At 46.4% G+C, this 12,278-nt stretch overlaps 1 protein-coding gene across 1 annotated transcript in view; it reads right to left on the bottom strand.

Moving 5' to 3' along the window:
• Positions 1–744: 744 nt before the first annotated feature.
• Positions 745–12,278, bottom strand: part of hsf2bp (heat shock transcription factor 2 binding protein) — a 160,267-nt gene continuing 148,733 nt past the window's right edge. The window contains exon 8 of the mRNA XM_078231921.1: positions 745–947. Coding sequence (XP_078088047.1) covers positions 745–947 — 203 coding nt within the window. The remainder of the gene's footprint in view (positions 948–12,278) is intronic.

Genomic DNA, 12,278 nt, shown 5'->3' on the forward strand with positions numbered 1-12,278 from the left:
CTCTACAAATCACCAGCATGAATCCCTAAGCATAAGCCCCCCAGCCACAGAAATCCATTAAGTCACAAGAAGTTTAAGTTCAGCAAACCCTTTAGTCAGCAGATCACAGTAAAGCATAAAGCCTACAAATTACAATATTACTGTACAGATATTTAGGAATGCAAATACTGGCTTGAGTTTCCTATGCATTATGGGTGGAAATTCCTTACCACACACACAAATAAACATTGTCATTTCAGCTTTTCATTTTGTTGTGCTGTAAACATGGCAAAGACTGACGCTACAAAATGCAATGGGAGGCAAAGTTACAATTAATGTTTGACCTAGAATTCCACTTACCTGAAAAGGAGGATAGAAGAGACTGAAGTATCTTATATATTGAGTGTGTGGTTCAGGAGTGGCACTGGAAAGAATCTAAAACCAATCCAATTCCTGAACTTTCAGAGAGAAGTGTTTAGGATTAGCAAACTCATTTTATTTAAGCTCTAACAATAAATTCACCACTGCAGCTCAGCAATAAGACAGATTCACTTCAAAGGTGTGTTGAACCAATGTTGTCCTCTTTTGGAACATTCAAAGGCAGAAACGCTCCACACTGGCTTGACAATTCCTTCCAATAGCAGGTTTTAATATTTTGCATCTTACAAAATGAAACCAAGATCTGCAATCATTTACCAAAGAATGTTTTCAAACATGAATAGATTTTGCAGCAAAAACTAATGGCACAAGTAAAACAAGCTTTTGTTAAATATTAAGCATTTTCATGTCCTCCAACAGCTCACTTGCTATGTTGCGGAGATCTGGGTTACGGTTGCTGGAAAGTTCTAGAATGCGCTGCTCTGGCAGTGATTCACGGATCTGGGCTGACACTTTGGACAAAACCTCTGGCTCAAGGATCAGAGACTGAATGAGTCGCAGAACGTGGAGACAAACTTCTGCATCTGGATCTGATGGATAAAAACCGTAATAGTAGCCAGCTGCATTATTCTGAATTTTGTAAATGTTGCTACAAGTTGCAATGGGTTTGATTTTATGTTGCGGCAGCAGTCCTGCCCCCACTTGTATAACCCAAGGGCGTACCTGCCCCCACTTGTATAACCCAAGGGCGTACCTGCCTCCAGTTGTATAACCCAAGGGCGTACCTGCCTCCACTTGTATAACCCAAGGGCGTACCTGCCTCCAGTTGTATAACCCAAGGGCGTACCTGCCCCCACTTGTATAACCCAAGGGCGTACCTGCCTCCACTTGTATAACCCAAGGGCGTACCTGCCTCCAGTTGTATAACCCAAGGGCGTACCTGCCTCCACTTGTATAACCCAAGGGCGTACCTGCCTCCACTTGTATAACCCAAGGGCGTACCTGCCTCCACTTGTATAACCCAAGGGCGTACCTGCCTCCAGTTGTATAACCCAAGGGCGTACCTGCCTCCACTTGTATAACCCAAGGGCGTACCTGCCTCCACTTGTATAACCCAAGGGCGTACCTGCCTCCAGTTGTATAACCCAAGGGCGTACCTGCCTCCACTTGTATAACCCAAGGGCGTACCTGCCCCCACTTGTATAACCCAAGGGCGTACCTGCCTCCAGTTGGCAGGCACGCCTTGCAGAGATGTATCAAAAGACCATGAATTGGCTTGAGGTGTAATTTCTGCCCCTTAGCACAAGAAATTCAGATAACTGCTGGCCAATCAAAGGCTGTAAGAAGTTTAACAACACCAGGTTAAAGTCCAACAGGTTTATTTGGTAGCAAAAGCCACACCCTGGCAGCAGCACTGGCAGAGATGGTCACTGGTGGTATTGCAGTGAGGTCTGCAGCAAGGTTGGAGCTGGGCCAGAGGTTATGTTATGCACACGGAGTTGGGGGTAGTGTGTTAAAGTGGATTGGGGACTGGCTATCCGACAGGAAGCAAAGAGTCGGAATAAATGGGTGTTTTTCCGGTTGGAGGAAGGTAACTAGTGGCGTGCCGCAGGGATCGGTACTCGGGCCGCAACTGTTTACCATTTATATAGATGATCTGGAGGAGGGGACGGAGTGTAGGGTAACGAAGTTTGCAGACGACACAAAGATAAGTGGAAAAGTGAATCGTGTGGAGGACGGAGAAGATCTGCAGAGAGATTTGGACAGGCTGAGTGAGTGGGCGAGGATATGGCAAATGGAGTATAACGTTGAGAAATGCGAGGTTATACACTTTGGAGGAAATAATAACAAATGGGATTACTATCTCAATGGAAACAAATTAAAACATGCTACCGTGCAAAGGGACCTGGGGGTCCTTGTGCATGAGACGCAAAAGCCCAGTCTGCAGGTACAACAGGTGATCAAGAAGGCAAATGGGATGTTGGCCTGTATTGCGAGGGGGATAGAATATAAAAGCAGGGATGTCTTGATGCACCTGTACAGGGCATTGGTGAGGCCGCAGCTGGAATACTGTGTGCAGTATTGGTCCCCTTATATGAGGAAGGATATATTGGCATTGGAGGGAGTGCAGAGAAGGTACACCAGGTTGATACCGGAGATGAGGGGTTTGGATTATGAGGAGAGGCTGAGGAGATTGGGTTTGTACTCGTTGGAGTTTAGAAGGATGAGGGGGGATCTTATGGAGACTTATAAGATAATGCGGGGGCTGGATAGGGTGGAGGCGGAGAGATTCTTTCCACTTAGTAAGGAAGTTAAAACTAGAGGACACAGCCTCAAAATAAAGGGGGGTCGGTTTAAGACAGAGTTGAGGAGGAACTTCTTCTCCCAGAGGGTGGTGAATCTCTGGAATTCTCTGCCCACTGAGGTGGTGGAGGCTACCTCGCTGAATATGTTTAAAGCGCGGATGGATGGATTCCTGAGCGGTAAGGGAATTAAGGGTTATGGGGATCAGGCGGGTAAGTGGTACTGATCCACGTCAGATCAGCCATGATCTTATTGAATGGCGGGGCAGGCTCGAGGGGCTAGATGGCCTACTCCTGCTCCTATTTCTTATGTTCTTATCTTATGTTCTTATGTCTGGGTGCAATGCCAGTGCCTCTCCTGCCACTGGCTAAATCCCAGTGGCAGCAGCATGAGTTCTTTAAGTGGATACTTAAGGGTCTCAATTGGCCCACAGGCAGGCAAGCTGCCCCTTCCCATCCCCCACCATCCATTCGTAAAATTGTAGTGGAGCGGGGGGAGGTGGGCAAAATGCGCATGAAAATTTACAACCCCTACAGTAAGCTGAAAGAGAAAATGCTGGGAAATCTTAGCAGGCCTGGCAGCATCTGTAAGGAGAGAAAAGAGCTGACGTTTTGAGTCCAGATGACCCTTTGTCAAAGCTAAAAGGCATAGAAAGTGGGCCCACTGCCTGGGTGTGCTAAGAATCCAATCTAATGTAACAAACACTTAAAAAAAGGAAAAGTTAAATAAATCTGAAATAAAAGGTTCATATTAGAAATAATGAGCATTAAGTTGTCTGATTGCTTTAAAAACACAAACTGATTCACGAATACTCTTTAGGGAAGGAAACACTGCGCCTTATGTGTAACTCCATACGCACAGTAATGTGACAGACTCCTAACATCCCTCTGAAATGGCCTACACCTACACCTCTCCTCAATTTTCAAGTTTGCCGATGACACCATTGTATTGGGTCGGATCTCAAACAATGGTGCTGGGAAAATTGATGGGAATAAAGGCGGATAAATCCCCAGGGCCTGATAACCTACATCCCAGAGTACTTAAGGAAGTGGCTCTAGAAATAGTGGATGCATTGGTGGTCATTGAAGAAGGGAAAGGGTTAATGTTTTTTTGTACTCAATGTATTTTGTGCCTAAAAGGTTGAACTTTGTACCTGGAATGTATCACAAACATAACTCTTGCTTATGGCTAGCCTCCCCTTTGTTTATATTGCTCCTGGTAGTAGTATAAGCCATTTGTTCATGTCTTTCATCTTTAACTTTTAGTAGTATAAGCCATTTGTTCATGGTTCCCTCGCTTGTTTATATCATTCTGATAAAACAGACAGTTGAATATAGATGTTAGGGGGTAAGTCTTTCTTTCCGTAGGTTTGTCTATGATTTAAACAGAGGAAGCAGCGACCAAATGGTAAAGTGCGAGAATGGCCATTTGAAGGAGGACTCCCACTGAGACAGCTGTAATCGCACACAGTCACTTCAAAGGAAAAGCTGCGGGAAGAGCAGGGGACCAGAGGTGACACCTTGACTGCAATGACCAGGAGAATTGTGCTTTATGACCCAAGGATACCAGATGGTTTCTAACCATGATCCAGAGACTATCAGAAGCTGTTAAAGGAACTATAATTTACGATCAAGGACTGTTAACTGGACTTTGCTTCATGACTTGTATTGGGAACCCTGATGTATAAATATCCATGCTTCTTGTGTTCAGTGAGAACTTTGGCTTCCGCTTTCAAGGGGTCAAGTTCTCCCATAAGCTTATGAGAATAAAGCATGACTGTATTTTGACTCATACCAGCCTATAGAGGTATAATTTCCGACTTCAGTCATCTTCCAGGATTCTATAGACTCTGGAACAGTCCCTGCAGATTGGAGGGTAGCAAATGTCACTCCAATATTCGAAAAGGGAGGTCGAGAGAAAACAGGGAATTATAGACCAGTAAACCTAACATCGGTAGTGGAGAAAATTCTCAAATCTATTATCAAGGCCTCTATAGCAGAGCATTTAGAAAGCAGTGGCAGGATCAGACAGAGTCAGCATGGATTTATGAAGGGGAAATCATGCTTGACAAATCTGCTGGAATTCTTTGAAGATGTAACTAGTAGAGTTGACAAGGGGGAGCTAATCAATTTGGTATATTTGGATTTCCAGAAAGTGTTTGATAAAGTCCCACATAAGAGATTATCATGCAAGATTAAAGCGCAAAGGATTGGGGAAGTGTATTGAGATTGACAGAAAACTGGTTGGCAGAGAGGAAACAAAGAGTAAGAATTATTGGGTCCTTTTCAAATTGACAGGCAGTAACTAGTGGAGTGCCACAGGGATCGGTGCTAGGGCCCCAGCTATTCACAAAATATGTAACGGTTTGGATGAGGGAACAAAATGTAACATCTCAAAGTTTGCAGATGATACCAAGTTGGGTGGGAGGGCGAACTGTGATGCGGATGTAGAAATCCTTCAGAATGATCTGGACAGGTTGGGTGAGTGGGAAAATCAATGGCAGATGCAGTATAATGTGGATAAATATGAGATTATTCACTTTGGAAGCAAAAACAAGAAGACAGATTATTACCTGAATGGCTGTAAATTGGGAGAGGGTAAACGTACAGGGTAAATGGTAGGACTCTGAAGAGTGCAGTTGAACAGAGGGATCTGGGAATACAGGTACAGAATTCCCTAAAAGTGACGTCACAGGTGGATAGGGTCGTAAAGAGTGCCTTTGGTACATTGGCCTTTATAAATCGGAGTATCGAGTATAAAAGTTGGAGTGTTATGGTAAGGTTATATAAGGCATTGGTGAGGCCAAATTTGGAGTATTGTGTACAGTTTTGGTCACCTAGTTACAGGAAGGATGTAAATAAGATTGAAAGAGTGCAGAGAAGGTTCACAAGGATGTTGCCGGGACTTGAGAAGCTGAGTTACAGAGAGAGATTGAATAGGTTGGGACTTTATTCCCTGGAGCGTAGAAGATTGAGGGGAGATTTGATAGAGGTGTATAAGATTTTGATGGGTATAGATAGAGTGAATGCAAGCAGGCTTTTTCCGCTGAGGCTAGGGAAGAAAGAAAACAGAGGGCATGGGTTAAGGGTGAAAGGAGAAAAGTTTAAAGGGAATATTAGGGGGGGCTTCTTCACGCAGAGAGTGGAGGGAGTGTGGAATGAGCTGCCGGATAAAGTGGTAAATGCGGGGTCACTTTTAACATTTAAGAAAAACTTGGACGGGTTCATGGATGAGAGGGGTGTGGAGGGATATGGTCCAAGTGCAGGTCAGTGGGACTAGGCATAAAATGGTTCGGCACAGACAAGAAGGGCCAAAAGGCCTGTTTCTGAGCTGTAATTTTCTATGGTTCTATGGTTCTAGGGGAGTGTGCAGCGGGACCTGGGTGTCCTTGTGCACCAGTCGCTGAAGGTAAGCATGCAGATGCAGCAGGTGGTAAACAAGGGCAAATGGCATGTTGGCCTTCATTGCGAGAGGTTTCGAGTACAGGAGCAGGGATGTGTTGTTGCAATTATGCAGGGCCTTGGTGAGGCCACGCCCAGAGTATTGTGTGCAGTTTTGGTCTCCTTTTCTGAGAGAGGATGTTCTTGCTTTTGAGGGAGTGTAGTGATGGTTTACCAGGCTGATTCCGGGGATGGCAGGACGGATGTTTGCCAACGACACGAAGGTTGGTGGTGCTGTGGATAGTTTGGAGGGATGTCAGAAGCTGCAGCGTGACATAGATAGGATGCAAGACTGGGCGGAGAAGTGGCAGATGGACTTTAACCCGGATAAATGTGTAGTGGTCCATTTTGACAGGTCAAAAGGGATGAAGGAGTATAATATCAAGGGTAAGACTCTGAGCAGTGTAGAGGATCAGAAGGACCTTGGGGTCCGGGTCCATCGGACTCTTAAATCGGCCTCGCATGTAGAGGAGGTGGTTAAGAAGGCGTATGGTGTGCTGGCCTTCATCAATCGAGGGATTGAGTTTAGGAGTCGGGAGATAATAATGCAGCTTTATAAGACCCTCGTCAGACCCCACTTAGGGTACTGTGCTCAGTTCTGGTCACCCCATTACAGGAAGGATGCAGAAATTATTGAAAGGGTGCAGAGAAGATTTACAAGGATGTTGCCTGGATTGAGTGGCATGCCTTATGAGGATAGGTTGAGGGAGCTCGGTCTTTTCTCCTTGGAGAGACGAAGGATGAAAGGTGACCTGATAGAGGTGTACAAGATGTTGAGAGGTATAGATCGGGTGGATTCTCGGAGGCTTTTTCCCAGGGCTGAAATGGCCGCTACGAGAGGACACAGGTTAAAAGTGCTGGGGAGTAGGTACAGAGGAGCTGTCAGGGGTAGGTTTTTCACTCAGAGGGTGGTGGGTGAGTGGAATTGGCTGCCGTCAATGGTGGTGGAGGCAAACTCGATAGGGTCTTTTAAGAGACTTCTGGATGAGTACATGGGACTGAATAGAATTGAGGGTTATAGGTAAGCCTATATATAGGCCTAGGCAGGTAGGGACATGACCGGCGCAACTTGTGGGCCGAAGGGCCTGTTTGTGCTGTAGTTTTTCTATGTTCTATGATGTCTGAGGAGAGATTGACTAGGTTAGGATTGTTTTCACTGGAGTTCGGTCACCAGTGGAGTGCCCCAGGGATCTGTTCTGGGACCCTTGCTGGTTGTCATTTTCATAACTGACCTGGATGAGGAAGTGGAACATAGAACATTACAGCGCAGTACAGGCCCTTCGGCCCTCGATGTTGCGCCGACCAGTGGTACCAATCTAAAGCCCCTCTAATCTACACTATTCCAATATCATCCATATGTTTATCCAATAACCATTTGAATGCTCTTAATGTTGACGAGTCCACTACTGCTGCAGGCAGGGCATTCCACGCCCTTACTACTCTCTGAGTAAAGAACCTACCTCTAACATCTGTCCTATATCTCTCACCCTCAATTTAAAGCTATGTCCCCTCGTGCTAGCCAACACCATCTGAGAAAAAAGGCTCTCACTATCCACCCTATCTTAGGAGGGATGGTTGGTAAGTTTGCCGACGACACGAAGGTTGGTGGTGTTGTGGATAGATTGGAGGGATGTCAAAAGCGACAGCGTGACATAAATAGGATGAAAGACTGGGCGGAGAAGTGGCAGATGGACTTCAACCCGAATAAATGTGTAGTGGTCCTTTTTGGCAGGTCAAATGGAATGAAGGAGTATAATATCAAGGGTAAGACTCTTAGCAGTGCAGAGGATCAGAAGGACCGTGGGGTCCGGGTCCATAGGACTCTTAAATCGGCCTCGCAGGTAGAGGAGGTGAACGAGGGGGGGAGTTTCATAGAGACTTATAAAATTCTAACAGGTCTAGACAGGGTAGATGCAGGGAGGATGTTCCCGATGGAGGGGGTGTCCAGAACCAGGGGTCACAGTCTGAGGATTTGGGGTAGACCATTTAGGACTCAATCAATGGCAGGACACTAGGAAGTTCTGTGGAACAAAGGGACCTTGGTGTGTTTGTCCACAGATCTCTGAAGGCGGAAGAGCATGTTAGTAGGGTGATGAAAAAGACATATAGAACATAGAAAAAATACAGCACAAACAGGCCCTTCAGCCCACAAGTTGCGCCGGTCATGTCCCTACCCACCTAGGCTTATATATAGGCTTACCTATAACCCTCAATCCTATTCAGTCCCATGTGCTCATCCAGAAGTCTCTTAAAAGACCCTATCGAGTTTGCCTCAACCACCGACGGTAGCCGATTCCACTCACCCACCACCCTCTGAGTGAAAAACTTACCCCTGACATCTCCTCTGTACCTACTCCCCAGCACCTTAAACCTGTGTCCTCTCGTAGTAGCCATTTCAGCCCTGGGAAAAAGCCTCCGAGAATCCACCCGATCTAGGGGCTGGGGTCCGGGATGTGTCTGACAGGGTATTCAGGACTCTTAGGGGGGAGGGAGATAAACCACAAGTTATTGTACATGTGGGGACACACGACATAGGGAGGATAGGGGAAGGGGATATTAGGCTGGGATTTATGGAGTTGGGGTGGAAACTAAAGGCCAAGACTGACAGAGTGGTTATCTCTGGACTCTTGCCTGTACCACGGGATAGTTTAGAGAGGAATAGGGAGAGGGAAGGTTTGAATTCATGGCTGAGGGGATGGTGCAGGAGGGAGGGGTTCAGGTACTTAAGCAATTGGGGCTCGTACTGGGGAAGGTGTGACCTCTATGAGAAGGATGGTCTACACCTTAATCAGAAGGGGACCAATATCCTGGGGGGTAAATTTGCTAAGGCCATGCAGGGAGGTTTAAACTGATTCGGGGGGGGGGAGGGATCCTGAGTAGTGGGGCTGAAAGTGAGGGATGCATGGATGGGGACTGCAATGCACGGCATTGCAGAGGTGGGGTGGAGCAGGGTTTGAAATGTGTATACTTCAATGCCAGGAGTATTCGCAATAAAGTGGGTGAACTTGCAGCGTGGATCAGTACCTGGGACTTCGATGTTGTGGCTATTTCAGAGACATGGATAGAGCAGGGGCAGGAATGGATGCTGCAGGTCCCGGGGTTCAAATGTTTTAGTCGAAGTAGGGAAGGAGGTAGAAGAGGGGGAGGGGTAGCATTATTGGTCAGAGATTGTATCACAGTGTCAGAGAGGAGGTTTGATGAGGACTTATCTGTTGAGGTAGTATGGGCGGAGATTAGAAATAGGAGAGGAGAGGTCACCCTGTTGGGAGTCTTTTATAGACCTCCTAAAAGTTCTAGAGAGGTTGAGGAAAGGATTGCGGAGTCAATCCTGCTTAGGAGTGAAAGTAATAGGGCAATTGTTATGGGGGATTTTAACTTGACTAATATTGACTGGAATTGTTATAGCTCTAGCTCGTTAGAGGGGTCAGTTTTTGTTCAAAGCGTGCAGGAAGGTTTTTTGACTCAGTATGTAGACAGGCCAACTAGAGGTGAGGCTATATTGGATCTGGTGCTGGGAAATGAGCCAGACCAGGTGCTAGACTTGGAAGTTGGTGTGCATTTTGGTGATAGTGACCACAATTCGGTTACGTTCACCTTAGTGATGGAAAGGGATAGGCATGAACCTCGGGCCAGTGGTTTTAGCTGGGGGAAGGGTAATTATGAGGCTATTAGGAGAGAATTAGGAAACATAGGTTGGACTAGGAGATTACAGGGACTGGGAACGTCCGACATGTGGAGTTTTTTCAAGGAGCAGCTACTGCGAGTCTGTGATAGGTATGTCCCTGTCAGGCAAGGAGGAATTGGTAGGGCTAGGGAACCGTGGTGCACCAAAAAAGTTTCTTTGTTGGTTAAAAAGAAAAAGGAGGCTTATGTTCGGATGAGACGTGAGCACTCGGGTAGTGCACTAGAAAGCTTTAGATTGGCTAAGAGGGAGTTGAAGAGCGAGCTTAGAAGGGCTAAAAGGGGACATGAGAAGACTTTGGCGGATAGGGTTAAAGAGAATCCTAAGGCGTTCTATAGGTATGTCAAGAACAGAAGGTTGGTTAGGGCAAGTTTAGGGCCAGTTATAGATGGCAGAGGGAAGTTATGTGTGGAACCGGAGGAGATTGGTGAAGCATTGAACCAATATTTCTCTTCGGTGTTCACGCAAGGGGACATGAATATAGCTGAGGAGGACACTGGGTTGCAGGGGAGTAGAATAGACAGTATTACAGTTGATAAGGAGGATGTGCAGGATATTCTGGAGGGTCTGAAAATAGATAAATCCCCTGGTCCGGATGGGATTTATCCAAGGATTCTCTGGGAGGCAAGAGAAGTGATTGCAGAGCCTCTGGCTCTGATCTTCAGGTCGTCGTTGGCCTCTGGTATAGTACCAGAAGATTGGAGGTTAGCGAATGTTGTCCCATTGTTTAAGAAGGGGAACAGAGACTTCCCCGGGAATTATAGACCGGTGAGTCTCACTTCTGTTGTCGGCAAGATGTTGGAAAAAATTATAAGGGATAGGATTTATAGTTATTTGGAGAGTAATGAATTGATAGGTGATAGTCAGCATGGTTTTGTGGCAGGTAGGTCGTGCCTTACTAACCTTATTGAGTTTTTTGAGAAAGTGACCAAGGAGGTGGATGGGGGCAAGGCAGTGGACGTGGTATATATGGATTTTAGTAAGGCGTTTGATAAGGTTCACCATGGTAGGCTTCTGCAGAAAATGCAGATGTATGGGATTGGGGGTGATCTAGGAAATTGGATCAGGAATTGGCTAGCGGATAGGAAACAGAGGGTGGTGGTTGATAGTAAATATTCATCATGGAGTGCGGTTACAAGTGGTGTACCTCAGGGATCTGTTTTGGGGCCACTGCTGTTTGTAATATTTATTAATGATCTGGATGAGGGTATAGTTGGGTGGATTAGCAAATTTGCTGATGACACCAAAGTCGGTGGTGTGGTAGACAGTGAGGAAGGGTGTCGTAGTTTGCAGGAAGACTTAGACAGGTTGCAAAGTTGGGCCGAGAGGTGGCGGATGGAGTTTAATGCGGAGAAGTGTGAGGTAATTCACTTTGGTAGGAATAACAGATGTGTTGAGTAGAGGGCTAACGGGAGGACTTTGAATAGTGTGGAGGAGCAGAGGGATCTAGGTGTATGTGTGCATAGATCCCTGAAAGTTGGGAATCAAGTAGATAAGGTTGTTAAGAAGGCATATGGTGTCTTGGCGTTTATTGGTAGGGGGATTGAATTTAGGAGTCGTAGCGTTATGTTGCAACTGTACACAACTCTGGTGCGGCCGCACTTGGAGTACTGTGTGCAGTTCTGGTCCCCACATTACAGGAAGGATGTGGAGGCTTTGGAGAGGGTGCAGAGGAGGTTTACCAGGATGTTGCCTGGTATGGAGGGGAGATCCTATGAGGAGAGGCTGAGGGATTTGGGATTGTTTTCGCTGGAAAGGCGGCGGCTAAGAGGGGATCTTATTGAAACATATAAGATGATTAGAGGTTTAGCTAGGGTGGATAGTGATAGCCTTTTTCCTCTGATGGAGAAATCCAGCACGAGGGGGCATGGCTTTAAATTGAGGGGGGGTAGTTATAGAACCGATGTCAGGGGTAGGTTCTTTACCCAGAGGGTGGTGAGGGATTGGAATGCCCTGCCAGCATCAGTTGTAAATGCGCCTAGTTTGGGGGCGTTTAAGAGATCCGTAGATAGGTTCATGGACGAAAAGAAATTGGTTTAGGTTGGAGGGTCACAGTTTTTTTTTTTAACTGGTCGGTGCAACATCGTGGGCCGAAGGGCCTGTTCTGCGCTGTAATGTTCTATGTTCTATACCTCTCAACATCTTGTACACCTCTATCAGGTCACCTCGCATCCTTCGTCTCTCCAAGGAGAAAAGACCGAGCTCCCTCAACCTATCCTCATAAGGCATGCCAACCAATCCAGGCAACATCCTTGTAAATCTTCTCTGCACCCTTTCAATCATTTCCACATCCCTCCTGTAATGAGGCAACCAGAACTGAGCACAGTACTCCAAGTGGGGTCTGACGAGGGTCTTATAAAGCTGCATCATTATCTCCCAACTCCTAAACTCAATCCGTCGACTGATGAAGGCCAGCACACCATACGCATTCTTAACCACCTCCTCTACCTGCGAGGCCGATTTAAGAGTCCTATGGACCCGGACCCCAAGGTCCT

This window comes from Mustelus asterias, chromosome 17 (assembly GCF_964213995.1).
Source record: "Mustelus asterias chromosome 17, sMusAst1.hap1.1, whole genome shotgun sequence".
Taxonomy (NCBI): domain Eukaryota; kingdom Metazoa; phylum Chordata; class Chondrichthyes; order Carcharhiniformes; family Triakidae; genus Mustelus; species Mustelus asterias.